Source organism: Perissodus microlepis, chromosome 13, assembly GCF_051167445.1.
Source record: "Perissodus microlepis isolate ML-2025 ecotype Zambia chromosome 13, ASM5116744v1, whole genome shotgun sequence".
In the NCBI taxonomy this organism is placed as follows: domain Eukaryota; kingdom Metazoa; phylum Chordata; class Actinopteri; order Cichliformes; family Cichlidae; genus Perissodus; species Perissodus microlepis.
The window spans coordinates 7,793,387-7,813,432 of NC_140473.1; the positions used below are offsets into that span (position 1 = coordinate 7,793,387).

Genomic DNA, 20,046 nt, shown 5'->3' on the forward strand with positions numbered 1-20,046 from the left:
GACTTGGTACGAAAAGTGATTTAACAATATTTAACAATAAACTAAGCAAGCTACCGAGCAGGTGATACCTGCCTGATGCTCCTGATTAATACTTCCTCTGCTACTTCACTTTACAGTCTCCTTTGCTTATTTATTAAACGAAATCTATTTATTATTATTTTAGCAAACAGAGGTACCAGGTGGGGCTTTATTTTCGTCTTCGGCTTTTTGTCTGAAGGACGTTTTGAGGGGGACAATCAAAGTCCAACAACTCGCTGACCAGATTGTTGTCATCCCAAACTAGCAGCGAAGCCATTCAATGTGCCCCCCTCCTCTTGTTCTTTCTAGCAAAGAGCTGCCGGGAGAGAAAAAAAGGAAAAGGAAACTTCTTCAAGAAAGGAAAAACATCTTAAAAACATTTAATTGCAACCCGGATGCCATATGTACACCTCTTGTGAGACCCCTCAACAATATGACTGCCTTTTAGAAAGTATGGAGTGCGCCTTTGGAGACGTGTGCGCTTTTGGAGAAGTGCGCGCGTCGTGACCAGCATGACCCCGAACACACTTTACACAAGAAGTAATTCACTTTTAATGTGCTTTGGAGTTTCCTTTCACAGGCAAGGCATTGTACCTCTCACCCCAGCTTTTGAAGACAGTGTACACCAATTATAGCGGAATAGGTGTCCTTTGGAGACAGTTTGTCTTTTTGTAAAGATTGGAGATTTTAAACACAAATAGGACGGTGGCTGCAAGTCGCCCCCTTTCACCCTCTAAACTACTACATAATGTTTTTTTCTTTGTTTCTGATAGCTTATTTGCGAAACCTCGTGTTCATTAGCGGCTCTTTGTAGATAAAAAAAGAGCAAATGTTGAATTTTCAGCGAGGGGATGGTAGCTTCAAGGGACATGTGACATTAAGGTTTTAATCAGTTATAAATGTTTGATTTAGACAGTAAAGATAACCTATTTATAAAAAGTTATTTCTCTTGGCGTTTTTAATTTATGAAGACTATTTTAGTCTTCTACAGAACACGTAAAGAAATATGGTGGATTTGCGCTTACCTGTCTGTCTGCTAGCAGGAACGTACCTGAATAAATCAAAAATATGATTTTATTTGCAGCGTTGTATATTCAGTAAGACAATAAAGAAATTATTTAATAAACTTGTAATTCAACAAACATATGCACTAATTGCCCAATTTCTTTCACAACTCTTGTGAATCACAATGAACAGTTAACAAAAAAAGAAAGAAAAAAAAAGTCAGTTCAGCTGAGTTGTTTGATGAAAGTAACACAATCTAAAGGGTGAAAGCTTCCATATCAAAATCCCAAACAATTGTAATTAGCCTAAAAGCACAATTCTGGAGAAGTTTTTAAACCTGTCATATTTCAGGTGTTTAATTTGGGTTATTTGTATACATCATAGTATATATGATATATACACATAGTGAGATGCATGTAAAAATTGACCCTGGCCAAGACTTCGTTCAAAACAAGTGCCTACATTCAATTTTGAACAATAGATCTATTTAGAATATAAAAATTCCCATCGAACAGCATTAAATATATGATTGATCCTTAATGAGTGTTTCAGAAAGCAGGGGGAATCTATTTTACTGGTATTACGCCACTCATTTTTAGAGGAAAAACATCTATTATCAGTAATATCATATCTTCTTTTACTTAAGAAATGAAAAAAGAACAGTCATAATAACTCAAATATGTTTTATTGAAAGTGAAAAGTGAACAATTTGGAATTATTATATAAACATTTATAACCATTACATCCATTAAACACTCTGCTCAGTTCTGTATCATTAAAAAATATCATCACTATCGTCTATAATGATTGATATTAACATTTTTTTTATAGTGTAACACTTAGAACACAAAACATAAAAATTTCAGGTTTACCTCAGAACAGCCTCATTGCACAAGATTTGATAACACCTGTACCACAGGCTAAAAATTTAAAATGTTTGAATTTTGTATATTTTGGGTCTCTTTAGGGGAAAAAATAAATACATTTCAGGCTAAAAGAATTATATTTAGGGTGTTTTTACTGGTTTTATATGACAAACAGATGAAGTGCTCAACTGTAAATGTGATAAAAGTGACGCACAGACTATCCAGGGCAATTTAACTACATGGACTTCAGTTACCACTACAACAACAAAAGAGCAAAACACATAATGTGTCTGGGTTATTGTGTTGGTTTAGCCTTATTCCACAAGTCAACCTAGTTTAATAACTTTTTTATTTATGTTCTTTTAAGACGACCAATTTAATTTTATCAATAAAACGGCAGCTGTACAACTACTTTTTTAATTGTCTCCAAAAGAAGATATCCCACTCAAAATTAGTGTATTTAGCTGTGCAGTTACAGTACCCGGCAGCTCCGCGGCGCTGTTTTCCCTTCTAGACAAAATTTCGTCTTGTTACACAAAATGCTAAATGAGGCGTTCACTGATATTAAAATATGTATACTTTAAGTAGAATAAAAGTAAACGAGTATGAGCCAGTTGTAAACAAGAACGTGTCTATCAAGGAATGAGAGCCATTATCTGTCTTTATAATTATCTGAGAATCAGAGAATGTGACCCTTAGTAATATATGTTTTTAGATACCTTTTTTTTAGGTTGCCAAAAAATTGATTGTTCTCCGCTGAAGAAAACTCAAATGCCGAAATGATCTGAGCAATGCACAGTCATACATCTGAATAAATGTCGATAAATTAAGATTTATTACGAAAAGGTACTTTGGTGTCTGCTCGTCAAACATTTCTGGGGTAAAGGTCACTGACTCGAGGCGTAAATATTTCAATAAATACGGTGGTTTCCATGGCATTACTGGACTCACATGACGGTGAATTGTCTTTTACGTGGCGTCTCTGAACGCAGCATTTCACATCCAGTTGTGGGTGTGAAAACGTGCGACGTTCCTGCGACTCGGAGAGAAGATCTACAAAGCACGCGGTGCCTGGTAGATTGGTAGATTTCACAGCGGCACAGCGTCATCAGATCTACACATGCGCAGACCGCGTGCAGTTATACGCGAGTGTATTTGTTACTTCCTCAATCAGGGTTAGCTTGCTGCTGTGTTTGGTAGTAGCATGTAGATGAGAGTAGAGGACTCATAGCAAAGGCTGCTGGAGGTGACTTTCCCGAGAAGCAGGCTAAATAAAGGGAACTTTCGGTGACAGTTTGCCTCGAGAACATGGACTACTGGGTAGGTGTCTCTGTACTTTCTCTCCGTCTCACGTTACAGGCAGTGTGGCAGACGGGACAATGACAGTGCGGCTTCAGGACGCCCGAAGAAGCAGACTTGTTTATCAGTACTGAAGTGAGCTAATGGCCCGAGTTGTTTTGCTGTGAGGGATGCTCCGAGTCCACAAACACTGGCAGGCACTCTTGTTATGAGAGCTTCGTGTTACAGACATATGGTTGTTTTTCAGGAAACATTTAATCTTCATCGATACTTTTTGGCCCTGGTATAAAAAAGATGGTATACAAGATGTAACTACCAGTTCATGGTGCACTTTTATTGGTTTAAAGTCTAATAAAATAAGATCCTTCCTCTTTGTGTGCGTGTTTTGCGGCTCATTCACTATTGTTTATTGTGGCTGCCTCTGTCTAAAAGTAGAAATCCTGTTCAACATAAACCTGCAGGAAGTTTAAACAAAGCACTACTCTTAGTAGTCCCACGGGAGAGTTGTTTAAGGTTGTACAAGCAGTGCTTTTTTTCTTTCTTTCTTTCTTTCTAATTGAAGTAATCAGAGGCAGACAAAAAGACACGGCAGGAGATGGCAGCTGGTCTGACACAGATCTGCTGTCAGGGCAGAAATCACTCTGAGCTCCTTCAGGTCATCACAGGAGAGAGAAGAATTATCTCGAGGGGGGAAAAAAACTAAACAAAAAACATACTTTTGATGTTGACCTAAATATCGTTTGATACTGTGGCAGTCTGGAGGCTTTGTAGAGGTTTAAATAAAAAAAATTTCCACACACCACATCTGTAATTATTCTCCCCCCTCAGTGATCTCCTCATCTCTCTTTGAGCTTTGGTGATGTTTTAGCAAGCTGACTGTTTTTTCCTTCATGTATCCAGGAGCAACCACCTCACGCCCAGTATATTTCCACGAGAACATGACCTCCCATTTGAAACAACAAAAGGTCTCATTAGAAGAATAGTTAAATGTTGTATAGGGTGGGGGTGAGCAAAAGAATGGGTGTCCACTGTTCAACAAGGAGTAGCACAAAACTGGTACAAGAGGCTTTGTGTGAACCTGGTGTAAGTTTTCCTGAGGGAAAGCTGTGTGTGTGGGATCTGAGGCTGAAGTAGAGTCAAAAAAGGGAGTGATCTAATCTTTATTTATTTATTCATGTATTTATTTATTTGTTTAGTTGACAGATGTGTGACAGCAATCAAATGTGGGCTGTGTGCTAAATCACATGCGTGTCATGACTCAAGTCAAGCTTCACATTCAACATATGTTAGTTGCTTATTTTCTGTTGCTTCAGTCAGCTCTTTGCAGCTGATCTTGCTAAACCTGTATGAGAACAGGCTGTCCAAAACAGGCAGGTATGGCAGCTGCTGTCTGGTCAGGGGGTAGGACTCCCATGGCTCACTAACAACCCTTTACCTAGGATTTAAGGGGGGGGGGGGCAACATCTTAGGTTGTTCTTTCACACAGTCAACGGCCTTTCCGTCGCACTAAGAGGACTCGCCTCGTGTTATTTTTGCTGTGGCAGAACAGATTGTGATTAGTTAAGATACTGCTGTTGAACCTTAAGCTTTCTTATTGCAGCTGAGGTGGCAAGTCCTCACGATCAAACTGCCTGCTGTTGTGTTGTAAAAAGACTTTGTGAGGGAGATAATGCAAAGATAAATTTGCTGCGCTTATGCAATCCCATTGACGGGCATTTCACTGTGATTAAGGCTCACTTAGATCTCCTCGGGCTAAATCATTACATACGCATTTGAACTGACAGGAAAGTATTCACCTGTGATCGTGCTTTGAAAGAGACGTAAATTATACTTCGTCGTAAATTTGTAGCTCAGTCTTTCCCGTCTCGTCTAATCCTGACTGATTACCTTAGCGGGCTGGATGTGTTATGTGACTAGTGGGAGGAGTCTGCTTGTAGATCTACAGTTCGCTGAACGTGTTCTCTCACTTTCACCTGGTGTACCGAGTGCTGGCTGTCTCTTCACCTGACAGTCAGGAAAAGTGCCGAGTGCGTTTAAAGTGTGTGGGGGTGGGATCTGTAGGTCTGGCAATGTCTTCAAAAGTAAGTACTCGCACTTGAAAGATTAGTTACTTTCCCTTAAAGTAATTGGATGTGTTGTCAGTCACTGTCTTTGATGGTTTATAGCCTGACCTGCAGTGTTTTACTGGACGCCTGTACATCTGCTCCTATTGCACAGTCACAAGTCATGTGTCTTGTTTAAAAAAAAAAAAAATTCAGATTAAGTGAGCTGAAATTTAACTGTTACCTCATCTTGCAGGAAAGCAGTCATTATGCTGTCAAACAGTGACTAAGTTTCTCAATACATGGCACTCAGTGGTAACTTCCCCATATCACCATAGTCGTGTAAGAGATCTGTATCACAGGAAACATGAGTGCTGTTGACTGAATAGTTTGAGCCTTCTGTAAATCCAGATTGTTGTTAGAGAAAAGCTGATGGTTGCTCTGCACTTCTCTTATAATGCATATTGTGTGTCTCTATGTCCAGAGTGCCTTGGAGGTGTATAAGGAGATGGTGCTGCTGTATTTGGAGGAGGGCCGGCAGCAGGTGAACTCGCGCTGCGCCCATCTGGAGCCATGGCAGATCATCGGAGTGACAGTGATCACCACAGTGGGAGCACTATGGGTCAAAGGCTTCCTCTTCCAGCAAGAAAGTAATCTTTCACACAATAAGAATGGGTCCAAAGTAGGCCTGCTAGAGTCTTTGAGACTTGAGATAACGCTTGTAATCAGCTAACCATCTGCTAATGTAGTGCATACTATCTAGAATTGCGGCACAACCGAGCAAAGCCATCATTTGTCTCGACTTTCTAGATCTTCCAATGAATCGGTGCTTAAATTCCTCAGCGAGTAGGTCAGAGCCAGCCATCTGTAGCTCTCTGAGAGGGAAAGGTCAGAGTGTGGCTTCTTGGTAAAAATCTAGCTCTTTAGTGTGTTTGCGAGCAGAGTGAAAGGGGCTCGTGACTACGCCTTCCCTTAACGTGTGATTATGGGTCACAGTCAGCTGCTTAATATTTGTGGATGCATGCATGCTAACATTTCACCACAGCTGCTGCCTTGTGTTTTCTGGTTAATAGGTCTGACATCACGAATCAAGAAGCAGTGCTTTAGACTCATCAGAAAAATACCCTTCGTTGGCGGGGCAGTAAGTATCAGTGGTAAATCTCTTCCCTTTTTTATTTTCCCCCCTTCTGGTGTGTGCTGACGAGTGTCTGGGGTTATTATGAGTCATTCTTGGATGACTGCATATCAAAGTCATGGAGGGGGTTGGGTGGGAATGACAGACCTTTGGCACAATTAAGATGATGCTCTGGTGATAACATGTGGTTACTTCTGTTCAGTCAGCAATACCGTTACTTCTCCTATATCCATTTTAGGTTATGGGTTACGTTACTCTACTGCTGTTTGTGCCTGTAAAGTAACTCTGTCCTCTCTTTGTATCAGATCCAGAGCCAGCTGAACAAGGCTTTGGATGACATGTCTGCTAGTCTATTTACCCTCAAGGAGGGGATGAGCTACACCACAGAGCTTCCCTCCAAAGGTCTCTCTCAGGCCAAAGTAATGGAGAAAATCAAGGAGTACGACACCCTGAGTAAGTCCTCATTCAGCCCTGAGATTCCTGCTTCTTTATCAGTATCACCAAGTATTTCTAATCTTCATTGCTGATAAGAAAACTTGTCTACTTATCTTTCAAAAGGATAATATCTTTGAGAAAGCCAGTGATTTCTCAAGACTCAATCTTTTGTTGCAGATGAGGTGAAGTGGGATAAGGGATTGGTTTCTGGGGCAGTGTACTGGGGTGACGAGTCACTGACCAACCTCCTTGTGAAGGTATGAATCTCTGTATACATTTGCAGATTTTGGCATTCCAAGCATTAATGGCCAGGGCTTGAATACATTTTGGAGTTTTTACAGTAACAAAGTTGTTTTTTGATTTCATTTCCTGGTCGGTCCTTTCGATGACATTGGTTTCACCCTGGTTTGAGGTTTGCAGTTTATGCAACACTTTACTACTTTTGTCATTCATTTGTTTGTTTGTTTGGGGTTATTTTTAGGTATATGGGGATTTTGCATGGAGCAATCCACTCCACCCAGACATTTTTCCTGGCGTACGGAAGATGGAAGCAGAGGTTGTCAGAATGGCTTGCACACTCTTCCATGGTGGGCCTAACTCCTGTGGCACAGTAAGTCACCATACAGTAGACACTTGCAAGAAAAGGATTTATTTTCTTTATCGGCAGGATTTCCGTCACAGTTATACAATAATAATAATAGAGAGGGACAAATTAAAACCCACTTCTAGTCTAGTCTCCTTAATAGAAATACAAAGAAATAAAATTGCAGTTTGTGTTGTAACTCAAAGTCATGAAAAGTTAGAATGAGACTTTGCTGAATATCTGACCACTTTTATGATCAATGCAGAAATTCTGGTGATCCCAAAGATTTCTTTTTTGCAACTCTGTTATCAGACCGATGCACAAACCTCTATCCCTACATTTGGAAAAGGTGGACTGAATTTGTCTTATCCTTACCGCTCCTTTGTGCAGGTCACTTCAGGAGGAACCGAGAGCATACTGATGGCCTGCAAAGCATACAGAGACATCGCATACGAGCGAGGCGTCAAACACCCTGAAATGTAAGCCGAGCTTTACAGGACACAGGGTCCGTGTCAAGGCTTGTTCCTGCCAGAGAAAGTCATGAAATCATTTTCGTGTCCTGCTTTTGTTTCCGCAGCCTTGCACCTGTGAGCGTCCACGCAGCTTTTGACAAAGCGGCACATTATTTTGGGATGAAGCTGGTTCACATTCCTCTCGACAAGAAAACTATGAAAGTGGATGTGAAGGTGAGAGAGAACACGTGTAGACAGCATGTGCTGACTTCTGTTTCCAGGCATTATTTATTCCAGTGTTGTTTTTTCTCTTTCAAGGCCATGAGGAGAGCCATCAGCAAGAACACAGCCATGCTTGTCTGCTCAGCTCCCCAGTTTCCTCATGGAATCATAGATCCCATTGAGGAAGTAGCCAAGGTTAGAAGTGCACCATTTTTTTATGTCCTCTTGACAAAAACTGGGAAGTCAAATCCCTCACACTTTCCCTCGATGTGTTGCAGCTGGCTGTACGCTACAACATCCCGATGCATGTGGATGCCTGTCTGGGTGGTTTTCTTATTGTGTTCATGGCCAAGGCTGGTTACCCACTCGCCCCATTTGACTTCAGGGTAAAAGGTGTTACCAGCATCTCTGCAGACACACACAAGGTAAGGAGTGGCTGAACAGCCTTCAGATCAAATCTTTCTAGAACAATATACATGTGTGCATATATACATACCACACATAGAACAATCTATGTGTGGTATGTACAGGGATATGCTTGTTTTAATTCTGCACCTTGTGTGCATGTGTTACGTTTCTCTCCAGTATGGCTACGCCCCCAAAGGTTCCTCAGTGATCCTCTACAGCGATAAAAAGTACCGTCAGTACCAATACTTTGTAGCTGCTGACTGGCAAGGGGGGATCTACGCCTCACCCTCTATAGCGGGCTCCAGGCCAGGAGGAATCATCGCCGCCTGCTGGGCGACCATGATGTATATGGGAGAGAACGGCTACGTAGACGCCACCAAGAAGATCGTCAGCACAGCTCACAAGATCAAAACAGAGTAAGACACAGACTTGTTACACCGAACATAATAAATTACAGAGTCTGTAATTTATTATCTTCTTTAACATTCTTCTGTCTTCTTTTCTGTTTGTCAGAATCCGCAAGGTTAAAGGGGTGTTTGTGTTTGGGGATCCGGAGGTGTCGGTGGTGGCCATCGGCTCGGATGATTTTGATATTTTCCGTCTGTCTAACGCACTGACGTCAAAGGGCTGGAATCTGAACACATTGCAGTACCCGTCCAGGTAGATGTAAAACAAACGATAACGTCTCAGTAAATGTGATGGCATGATAAATATTTACACCTCACAATCGTTGCTTTCACAGCATCCACATTTGCTGCACAGTTTTGCACACTCAGCCAGGGGTCGCTGATCACTTTATTCGTGATGTCAAAGAGCAGGTCGCCATCATCATGAAGAACCCCAAAGAGAAAACTACAGGAATGGTGAGTTTGGTTTACTTATCTACATAGTCATCATTAACATGTGGGTTTTTTAAGAAGTTTAAATAACACAAAGACACCAATCTTTCTTTATCATTACATCACAGTTTTGCTTTGATGATCCATGACAGGATGTTGTAATCCTATTGTAATGACAGGGTCACAGTCTAAGCCTACTGCATATAGATAAATTCATACCTTATTCAGCTACTTCACCTGACTTTGGACTGTAGGAGGAAACCAAGGGAGATTACATATTACTGTAGATCCAAACTATACCTTTATCATTCAAATCAAGCTGACTTCACCTTTGTAGTGCTTGCTAGTGTAGCCACTGGAGAGGAACCATGCTGAGTGCTGTGTATTTAGCTTTCTTTTCTGTTTAACATTCTGTGGGTATTTTGGGAAGGGAAGTGGCATTTTGCATTGTTGCTGTATAAAACCTTCGATTTGAGTCGACACAAGCAGCTATTTTGTGTGCCAGCTTTTAAACTCCACCCACGTGGGACAAGCAGCACTGTGCCCGACAGGTTTGTCAGCAGCGTAGTTAACACTGAGAACAGATCTTGCTGCAGATTAAGGTGAATTCCATATAACTAGAGGTTAGTTTCTCAATTTCTCAAGTTTCATTTGTTCTTCAGTCAGTTCACTCATCACATTGGAGAGGTACAAGAGGTTATATGAATCCAAATGCAACAAAAACAAACAAAAATAGTAACATCTGTGCTGCCATTTAACTCGAATTTTTTATTAATGCAGCTGCCTTCTGCGTCTGAAAGTATATAGCTAAGAGAAAACCTGTTTTAGGAGACAGATGATGTGTCTGGATGTTTGTAAGCTCACTTATGTTCCTGCTCTTGCAGGGAGCGATCTACGGCATGGCCCAGGCCATCCCAGATAGATCCCTGGTGACGGAGATCTCCCGAGGTTTCTTGGACTGTCTCTACAGCACTGAGATGACCAAGTCAAACATCAGCCACATGAATGGCAACGGCAAAGCCCACTGAAAAGGGATTGGTCCCTCCTGGCCCGACAACACTGCATGCAGGGAAACGCTCTCGCCTCCTCCCAGAGCTCTGATTTTTAAATCGTTCAACGGTTGCCTTATCTTGCATACCTGCACCATATATATATATATATATATATATATATATATATATATATATATATATATATATACATAAACATAAACAAACATCTGCAGCAATCTTTGAAGCACAAGCCATTGTCATTCTAATCAGCCTAGAGGGAAATTCCTTGTAACACTGCGCCTAAATGGTACAGAGAAGACATGACTGGGTCCAAACGAGTTTTAACCTCTGATTTGATTTTAAATTATGTAGAGGAAATGTGTTTGTTTTTTCTGTTTTACATTTCATTTCAATTTTAGCTTTCATTTAATACACGTCTGTCATGATATCTACTGATTGCATAGTAAAACCTTTCAGTTTTTTTTAATACCAGAACATTTCAATGCCGTCACCGCTTCACTTCACTGTCCACGACGACTTTGCAAAAACAAACCACTCGAAAGCTCAAAATGTGCTAGAATCGCTGCGCTGCCTGTAGCTTATAAACAGATGCACTGCTCTGAACTGGCTGTACATGCCTGTGTATTATCATCAAAAGGGCGGTTTAATGTAAAAGCATTGCAATGCCCTAAAAACTACATATCAGGTTAATATGTACATCACTTGAAACCAGAATTTATCTGCAAACCTGAACATGTATGTCCTTGTTTTGTTAGCACTCATTTACCTTCATTTGCGGTTCATCTCCTGTGGTTGGTATTATAGACGGTGGGAATGGGAGTTTTTAATGTTATTAATATCCACTAAAACTCTTAATTTTAATAAGAGAGAACAGGGGCATTAATATTTTGAAAGAGGCTAGTGATATCCAAAGCTCCCCAGCTACTTATCAGTTACTTGGATAATCAAGTAGCAGAAACTCAATTATTCTATTCAATTGTATTCTGCAAAGTCACCTGTGTGTCACCTCGTTGTAATAATTTGTGTCCTAATTCAATCTACCTCAGTTTCCACTAAATGCAAACGTCATTATTTCATCCAGTGAAACCCATTCAAACTGGGCGTCAGTTTTCCATTTCTCACATAACAAAAGCGTTACAGCATTTGGGGCATTTGACAGACTGCGCTAAAGTGTTCGTAAATACACTGAAAGGGAACATCTCCGCTGTGACCGATCCACAGATGGAGATTCTTTAAATTTGGGAGAAATCAGCTGTTTGCCCTGACTGACTGTGGACATGATGTATTCTAGTAAATATCTACTCAGCAGGATATGTTACTCACAGATTGATAACTTAACAATGCATACTGTAACACCAAAAGGACCTTGCTCTCTGTTTCTCACAAGCTTTCATCTAACATTGCTGAAAATTCCTTGAATTTAGTTCCATGTTTGTGCAATATGTAACTTCTCCTTGATGAAGTGTAACAAATGGGAATGCTCTACATGTTTAGCAGAAACATTGTAGTGAATGACAACTTATCAGCCTTGATTAGTAAATTTTAAGCATTTGTGTGACCGCTCCTTTTTGCTTCATTTGACTCTTTTTGTCAGTGTTTGTGTTTCAACTGTTTTTATTTACTGGGAGCTTTTTGAAGAAATTTGGCATGAATGTAATTAGTCTCACACGTGCAAGAATTTCCCATCTTGTAGCCAGTGCCTGGTTTAAAGACTGATTAAACAATCCAGCTAACAGTTAAAGTTCATACCATCGTGTGTCCATGCTTTCATCCTGAAATACTGTTGTCAGTAATAAGGTGCGGCAAGCCATGCTGATACAAAAAATTAAAAAGGACTAATCCTATTGCATTGAAGAAATACTACAAACTGATGATTGAATGTTCAAGAACTCTGCGTAAGTTGTTTTAGGCAGTAGCTGGCACAGATAACCCTGTAACAGATTCTCTGAAGGTCTGCACAGTAAATCTTCACTGGCAGTGACATTATGTAGCAATGATGTGTTTGACCTCGTGCTGACATTGCAGTCTTTCCAACAACGGGGATTGGGCTTAGCTGACTGTGGCAGATGGCTCTACAGTGATGTTTTCAATAAAATGGATTCAAATCATTTCTTAGTCGTCTTTTTAAGTTACAACAGGAAACAGTGTGACGGGGGGAAAATCATTTTAATGACAAAGTTGAAAAACGCTTAGTACACAACACACATGTTGGGACCAGAGGTGTGGTGCTATGTGATGAACTACCAGAGCGCACCGACCACGCGCATTTCCACGTTAAGCGGAGCATGTAAACATAGTGGCAGTTTACATACTTATTCATTTGTCACTGATCACGCGATCAAATGTTAGACTGCCTTTATGTACAAATCTTAAAGTCGTCTGTGCACAGTTTCAACTTAGGTTCCTGCTCTCTCTGTTCCTCGCTTATTTCCTTGCAGAATAAGTGAATTTGTAACCGGTTAAAACTGATGGGAGGTGTGTGATCTTGTTGAGACAGCTGTTCAAGAGAGGCAGGTGGTGCGTTTCCTCCAGAGAAGGGCTGCTTCGCTGTAAAAACCTGAGATGTGTGAGTACCAGCTGGATTTCTGGACACTAGATGAGGCCCAGATATGAAGATTGTGCGGCCTGGTCGTCAACCTAGTTCCGACATTGGCCTTTTATTGTGGGTGGTCTAAGGGAAACCTGTGCAATATTCATGCTGTCTAATCAGCACCCTGACATGCCACACCTGTGGGCAGGGATGGATAATCTCGGCAAAGGAGAAGTGCTCACTAACACAGATTTAAACAGATTTGTGAACAATATTTGATAGTAATGGCTCCTTTGTGTGTGTAAAAATTGTTTCAGGTCTTTGAGTTCAGCTCATGAAAAATGGGAGCAAAAACAAAAGTGTTGCGTTTATATTTTTGTTCATTATAGGTACAAAATAACAGGCTAAGAATTGCTAGATAATATTAATAATCCAGGTTTTGCTAGGGAGGTGTTTTTCTTTCTTTTTTCCAGGAAAGTAGCAGATGCAGACGAGCTGAGACGTGGACGGAGTGGAGGAGAAGATCCACAGGGGGAAATGGCAGGACCACCGCGTCACTATCCAGAAGAAGATAGTCATACTAATACTTGTTTTTGTTGTGGTATAAAACTGTTTTGGCTGCTAAGAGGGGGATCCTTTTTGTGAAGCAGGCCGCTGGTTCACATCCAGGTGTGCTAGATAGTAGACTTCCAGATGTGTAGAGAAGCACATACCCCCATCACCGTCAACGGTGCTGCTGTGGAGAGAATGAGCAGCTTCCGTTTCCTAGGTGTACATCTGGCGGAGGATCTTACATGGTCAGTAAACAAAAACAAAACAGTGAAGAAGGCGCAGCAGCACTTCTTCTTTCTCGGGAGACTGAAGGGATTCGGCATGAGCCCCCGCATTCTCGGGACCTTCTACTGCTGTGCCATTGAGAGCACCCTCACTGAATGCATCACCACGTGGTACAGCACCGGAGAGTTGTGCAGTGTGCTGAAAGGATAATTGGAGGTGAGCTTCCCTCCCTCCAGGACATCTACAGTCGTGGCCAAAAGTTTTGAGAATTACATAAATATTGGAAATTGGAAAAGTTGCTGCTTAAGTTTGTATAATAGCAATTTGCATACACTCCAGGATGTTATGAAGAGTGATCAGATGAATTGCATAGTCCTTCTTTGCCATGAAAATTAACTTAATCCCCAAAAAACCTTTCCACTGCATTCCATTGCTGTCATCAAAGGACCTGCTGAGATCATTTCAGCAATCGTCTTGTTAACTCAGGTGAGAATGTTGACGAGCACAAGGCTGGAGATCATTATGTCAGGCTGATTGGGTTAGAATGGCAGACCTGACATGCTAAAAGGAGGGTGATGCTTGAAATCATTTTTCTTTCATTGTTAACCATGGTGACCTGCAAAGAAACGCATGCAGCCATCATTGCGTTGCATAAAAATGGCTTTACAGGCAAGGATATTGTGGCTACTAATATTGCACCTAAATCAAAAATTTAAAGGATCATCAAGAACTTCAAGGAAAGAGGTTCAATTCTTGTTAAGAAGGCATCAGGGCATCCAAGAAAGTCCAGCAAGCACCAGGATCGTCTCCTAAAGAGGATTCAGCTGCAGGATCAGAGTGCCACCAGTGAAGAGCTTGCTCAGGAATGGCAGCAGGCAGGTGTGAGCGCATCTGCATGCACAGTGAGGCGAAGACTGTTGGAAGATGGCCTGGTGTCAAGAAGGGCAGCAAAGAAGCCACTTCTCTCCAAAACAAACATCAGGGACAGATTGATCTTCTGTAGAAAGTACGGTGAATGGACTGCTGAGGACTGGGGCAAAGTCATATTCTCCAATGAAGCCTCTTTCCGATTGTTTGGGGCATCTGAAAAAAGGCTTGTCCGGAGAAGAAAAGGTGAGCGCTACCATCAGTCCTGTGTCATGCCAACAGCATCCTGAGACCTTTCATGTGTGGGGTTGCTTCTCATCCAAGGTAGTGGGCTCACTCACAATTTTGCCCAAAAACACAGCCATGAATAAAGAATTGTACCAAAACACCCTCCAACAGCAACTTCTTCCAACAATCCAACAACAGTTTGGTGAAGAACAATCCATTTTCCAGCACAATGGAGCACCGTGCCATAAGGCAAAAGTGATAACTTAGTGGCTCGGGGAACAAAACGTTGAAATTTTGGGTCCATGGCCTGGAAACTCCCCAGATCTTAATCCCATTGAGAACTTGTTCAAGAGGCGGGTGAACAAACAAAAACCCACTAATTCTGACAAACTCCAAGAAGTGATTATGGCAGAATGGGTTGCTATCAGTCAGGATTTGGCCCAGAAGTTGATTGAGAGCATGCCCAGTCGAATTGCAGAGGTCCTGAAAAAGAAGGGCCAACACTGCAAATACTGACTCTTTGCATAAATGTCATGTAATTGTCGATACATGACAGGGTTCATTCCACTGCAGGGCAACCTGCCACTGCATGTGGCGAATAAACTTTGAACTTGATAAAAGCCTTTGAAACGTATGAAGTGCTTGTAATTATATTTCAGTACATCACAGAAATGACTGAGACAAAGATCTAAAAGCAGTTTAGCAGCAAACTTTGTGAAAACTAATATTTGTGTCATTCTCAAAACTTTTGGCCACGACTGTACAAAAAGCGTTGTCAGAGGAAAGCAGGGAGGATCAATCAAAGACTCCTGTCACCCCAGTCACAAACTGTTCAAACTACTTCGGTCAGGCAGGAGGTACTGCAGTATCCGGTCCCGAACCAGCAGACTAAAGGACAGCTTCTTCCATCAGGCCATCAGACTGCTGAACAGTGACACTTCATAGACGCCTCGCTCTCACCTACCGGAACTTCAACACTGTGCACTCCATAATGTACATATATGCTATTCTTTTTTCACAATATTCAAACTGCTGACGGACGTGATTTGATTTGAGGCCCAGCGCGCTGTAACTTGTAATTTCAACTGATAAAGTGAATGAAATCTTGGCATCTCTTGCCAGAGATGCCAAATGGAAGAACAAATTATTCTGCAAGGTTAGAAGCAGCAATGGTGAGAATTTGGAGTTTGAGTCAGCAAGGGTCAGAGGTCACTAAAATTATGGACAACCCATCACACCTGCTCCATTCCACCCTTGTAAAGAAGCACGGCTCCTCCCTCTAACTGATTCAAACTTTCAGCCACTTCAGGAAATCATTCCTATTGTTCTCTCTGTAAAAGTGTACAATAACTCTTCATTATGTGGCAGGATAAATACAGTATCTGTCTATCTCTCTATGTAGAATTTTCTGTGGGCAGTTCAGTGGGCTGTAAGCTGGAAGAGGAAGGGTGAGGGTGATCCAGAGTAGGAATCCAGTGAAATATTGGCATCACCTCTTACAGTTTCCTTGTAATATCAGCTGAAAGTTGCGAATATGTAAATTGGGTAGAGTTAATTTTCTCTGAAACCATACAGTTAATTGGGCTGTGAGTCGGAGTGGGAAGAGTGGAGGTAACCCAGAGTAAGAATCCATTGAAATATTAGCGTCACCTCTTACAGTTTCCATGTAATATCAGCTGAAAGACGAGAATATTCAAAGTACAGTACTGTAATTTCTCTGAAACTGTACAGTTCTTTGGGCTGTGTGTGTGAGGCGGAGTAGGAAGAGTGGAGGTAACTCAGAGGAAGAATCCAGTGAAATATTAGCGTCACCTCAAACAATTTTCTTGTAACAAAAACCCCCACAATATCAAAAATACAGTACAGCAATTTTATTTAGTTGGGCATAAGGTCATGTGAACAGAAATGTACAGTATAGTGAGAAGACAATGCTTTGTATATATTATCAACTCTTACAGAATATATAACTTTTTTTTTAAATTTTCAATGTGCAGTGTGAGAATCATAAAGTAATTTGTTATATGTCAACTGCTAATATTTCAAAAGTCGAAGTGGATTGAGCAGTAAAATCGTGAAATGCCAGTATATAGAAAACTCGCGTTTCTAAGCCATTCGGCACCCGTACCGTAATATGCGTAAGAATAGTGCAACAACATTTTAGGTGCGGCTATCTTGACTGTGACTTCGTATGTGAGGGCTCACTTGACTGCGGTACAATACGGTGTAGACGAACACAAACTCATTTACGGTCAGGACCTGACCATACACCCAGTTAATGAAGTTACTGTGCTGCATGCGCACATTACCGTTTTCCTCTCTGCACGTCATGTGATGATGGACCAGTCTGATTGGAAACCTGACCAACACCCTGAAACATCGCAAACCCATCAGATCACTGTCAAGAAATGAACTTGCTACCTGTATTAACCATCCTTATGGTTGTGTGACAGCCAAAGCTTTAGCACCCTCGTAATTTGGAGCAAAACAAATGTAACACAATTACTGTCAGACGTGTTTCCGGTATTAATTTCAGCACAGTTTGAAGTTAATTGTATACACATACACACTTAGTAAATCGTGTATGTATGATTTATTTAAATACGATGCTGGCCCCCAAAAAAGTTTGACTGGGAACTCCAAACAGATACGCAATAAGCTGCAAATATCAGTTTTACAGCTTTGACCATACAGTTTGGTTTATTGGATCATTAGATATTCTTTATTGACGTTTAAATTTAAGCCAGATTAGTTCAATTACAGTATTTTATTTCTTCGCTTGTTGAGAACTTGGCGGAGCATCGCTCCGTTGCGCTCTGGCAGGAATGGGCCTATAGTTGGGACAGAAAGATGAATGTGCCATTGGAATTTATACCATTTCCTTAAGCTAATAATTACCACCCCCCTTTTAAAAAAAAAAAAAAAAAAAAAAAAAAAAAAAAAAAAAAACCCATGTGAGGAGCACTTTAGTTTTCTCTGCCTTGACCGGTGACATTCTGCTCACATTAGAGATGCCTGGTCAATCAAGGTGGCCAAAGAGATGTCACGTTGGGACAGCCCTCCACAGTCATGCGTGCTGAGAGTTATCTGGACCTGCGTTAAGGAGAATGCACAAAGTTGTGAATCAATGCAAATTTGAATGCGTTTGCTTCAAAATACCACTCGACAAAGAGCTTTGCCGCTATTTGTTATGGAGTCATAGGTGAAGCATCAGCACAAGGTAAGACCCTGGGAAAGTGTCCTTTAAGGTTTTGACAAAACCAGACGACACCCTGAGTGTCCAACAGGAAGCACTGCAAGTTTAGCAAAAGCCATTTTGACTTGGAAATGAGAAACTCACCTGGTATTAATCACATTAATTAGGGCTCGTGCCTACACAAGACGCGTTTAGTAACACCTGTGTTCAATTACAATTTCATGCTAAATTGGCTGCCATGTAACATGGATGTAGTTAACCAGTTACACATTTGACGCTGAGAAAAGTCTGTTAGCACAATTTTGAGACACAGTCATGGGTTAAATTCCCGACGAAGAGACCTGCAGCTGCCATCTTTAAACGGTTCACAGCTAGCTAGTCGTTTACCTGACATTTGGTGTCGACTTAGGTATCTGGAGTCTTAGAGCTTTGGGTGAAAATTACTTATCCCATCTTCCCCTAACCCTGGGTTAAAAAAAAAAATAAATAATACTTTTTAAATTCAAAAACAAAAAACACATATGTTCTTTATTGTTTTAAGGCAAAAATGACATTTAAGAGAGGTCATTTTGAAGCTAATTCATGATCCCAATGTTGGGCTTTTCTATAGTAACAAAAGCCAGCTGTCCACGGTGCCAGGAAAACAACCCCCACCCCATAGGCTGTAATCTTATTTTCATTATCATTTATTATTAGGCTTGCGTACCTTATTATAGACATTGAACCACTCAGGATGATGGTTCAACTTCTCTGCATGTAAAGCCACTCTGGACATGAAGCCAAAAGCCTGGAGGGGGGGAAATAAAAAAAATTAAAATAAAAAGGTAGAGCGGTTATATGGGTCATTTAAGTTTAAAAGTGATATTTGACAATGATGCAAGAACCTGATTGAAGTCTTTGAAAATAAACTCTTTGTAAATAGCATCTCGTCCAACGACCTCCACCCACTGAGCGTTGCGTAGCAGGGGGAGTATGTGGGCCCTCTCCTCTTCAGTCAGAGCTTGGACCTTACCAGCCTGTGAGGACAGAGCAGAGGGAACAGTGCAGCAGATTTGAGAGGGGCAGTTTCACAAACACAAACTCTGATTGGTTGTAGAGGAACCCATCTGGAAACAATGAGAGGCCACATTCCTAGTTTAAAAATCTAGCTGGTTCAAAGGTATGTGGTGGTGGAGAGGGGGTGGTTGGTCTTTTCCTCTAACACATGATGCAGGGTCACAACACAGGTTCAAAGTGAAATTTATGTCATTCAGCCCTGCAGAGTCAACATTGCATAACATCGTCCAAATAGATAGCATTTTATTGCACAATCTACATATGAATGCTCTGTCCCTAGCTGAGCAGTCACAATTATGTACCAGCAGAGCAGACAGATGTCAGGACCAGAGCCTCAGACCGAGCAGTGACATCAACAGGTATCATAGCAACGGTCTAATCTGCTCGATCTGTGGCATGAATGGGCACTACAGAAACGATTACCGCTGGTTAAAACCTCAAACTTCAAACAAACCTCACCGTGGCTTGCTGTGAACATCTCTCCTCCTCCAAACTCATGTTAGCATGCATGACACTTTATTGTATTTATCTAGCTTGAAAACCTGAAATGTCAGTCTGCAATGAAATATTATAATGTAGAGCAGAGTGCTACCCGTGACAGCGAGGAAATGTCAACAGCTCCATGTGGCAGACAGTGTAGAAAGGTTGTGTACTCACCATGTCTGCAGAGGCTTTTCATGCACAGGGGAGGTTCAGCTCCAACAGCCTGTTGCACAGATGCAAATCTGCTGTGGGAGCCAGTGAGAGCAACTGGAATAAATCCATTCATGGTCCCCGCCTAGCTGCCCTTGCAGGAGCCTGAGCAAAAATCCTCACTGCTGCTAAGCTATTCAACCACCTATCAGCATGGGTTTAATCATAAACTATCATCTGTTGCACAAGGCATGCATTAGGCCAGCTATTGTAGCACGATTCAGCACAAAGGCCAGTGCAGCAGTGTTTGCTGTGTGAAGAGAGAAGACATTGTACCTTTTATGCACACATATCAAACATGAACTTAATCCTAAGAATAATTACCTGCTGATATTAATGTCTTTTCTCCAGTTGACATCAGATTTAAAAAGGAGGTTGGCTCTTC

At 41.3% G+C, this 20,046-nt stretch overlaps 2 protein-coding genes across 3 annotated transcripts; one reads left to right on the top strand and one right to left on the bottom strand.

Annotated features, from left to right (window-relative positions):
• The first annotated feature begins 3,017 nt into the window (after positions 1-3,017).
• On the top strand, positions 3,018-12,425 carry sgpl1 (sphingosine-1-phosphate lyase 1). Its single transcript, XM_084948988.1, has 14 exons — positions 3,018-3,209; positions 5,715-5,880; positions 6,304-6,371; positions 6,671-6,818; positions 6,978-7,057; positions 7,282-7,410; positions 7,774-7,862; positions 7,961-8,069; positions 8,154-8,252; positions 8,336-8,482; positions 8,643-8,881; positions 8,979-9,125; positions 9,208-9,328; positions 10,189-12,425. Exons 1-14 carry the CDS (start codon positions 3,198-3,200, stop codon positions 10,330-10,332), a joined length of 1,698 nt encoding a protein of 565 aa, XP_084805114.1. The 5' UTR covers positions 3,018-3,197; the 3' UTR covers positions 10,333-12,425.
• Positions 12,426-16,575: 4,150 nt separating this feature from the next.
• Positions 16,576-19,766, bottom strand: pcbd1 (pterin-4 alpha-carbinolamine dehydratase/dimerization cofactor of hepatocyte nuclear factor 1 alpha). 2 transcript variants are annotated; one of them, XM_084949394.1, is made up of 5 exons: positions 19,626-19,766; positions 18,797-18,928; positions 18,619-18,699; positions 17,721-17,809; positions 16,576-17,547 (listed from the first exon to the last, which is right to left on the bottom strand). In XM_084949394.1, exons 1-5 carry the CDS (start codon positions 19,626-19,628, stop codon positions 17,484-17,486), a joined length of 369 nt encoding a protein of 122 aa, XP_084805520.1. In that variant the 5' UTR covers positions 19,629-19,766; the 3' UTR covers positions 16,576-17,483. The 2 variants fall into 2 exon arrangements, with proteins under 2 accessions (XP_084805520.1, XP_084805521.1); XM_084949395.1 differs by having other exon boundaries at positions 17,682-17,809; positions 19,626-19,763.
• Between the last annotated feature and the right edge of the window lie 280 nt (positions 19,767-20,046).

Excerpts from the sequence above, each read along its gene's own strand:
- sgpl1 (XM_084948988.1), top strand. Across the intron at positions 7,863-7,960 it reads GGCGTCAAACACCCTGAAAT|CCTTGCACCTGTGAGCGTCC; the intron begins GTAAGCCGAGCT and ends TTGTTTCCGCAG. Across the intron at positions 9,329-10,188 it reads AAGAGAAAACTACAGGAATG|GGAGCGATCTACGGCATGGC; the intron begins GTGAGTTTGGTT and ends CTGCTCTTGCAG.
- pcbd1 (XM_084949394.1), bottom strand. Across the intron at positions 17,810-18,618 it reads GGTTCAATGTCTATAATAAG|GTCCAGATAACTCTCAGCAC; the intron begins GTACGCAAGCCT and ends TCCTTAACGCAG. Across the intron at positions 17,548-17,720 it reads ATTGACCAGGCATCTCTAAT|GCCCATTCCTGCCAGAGCGC; the intron begins GTGAGCAGAATG and ends TCCCAACTATAG.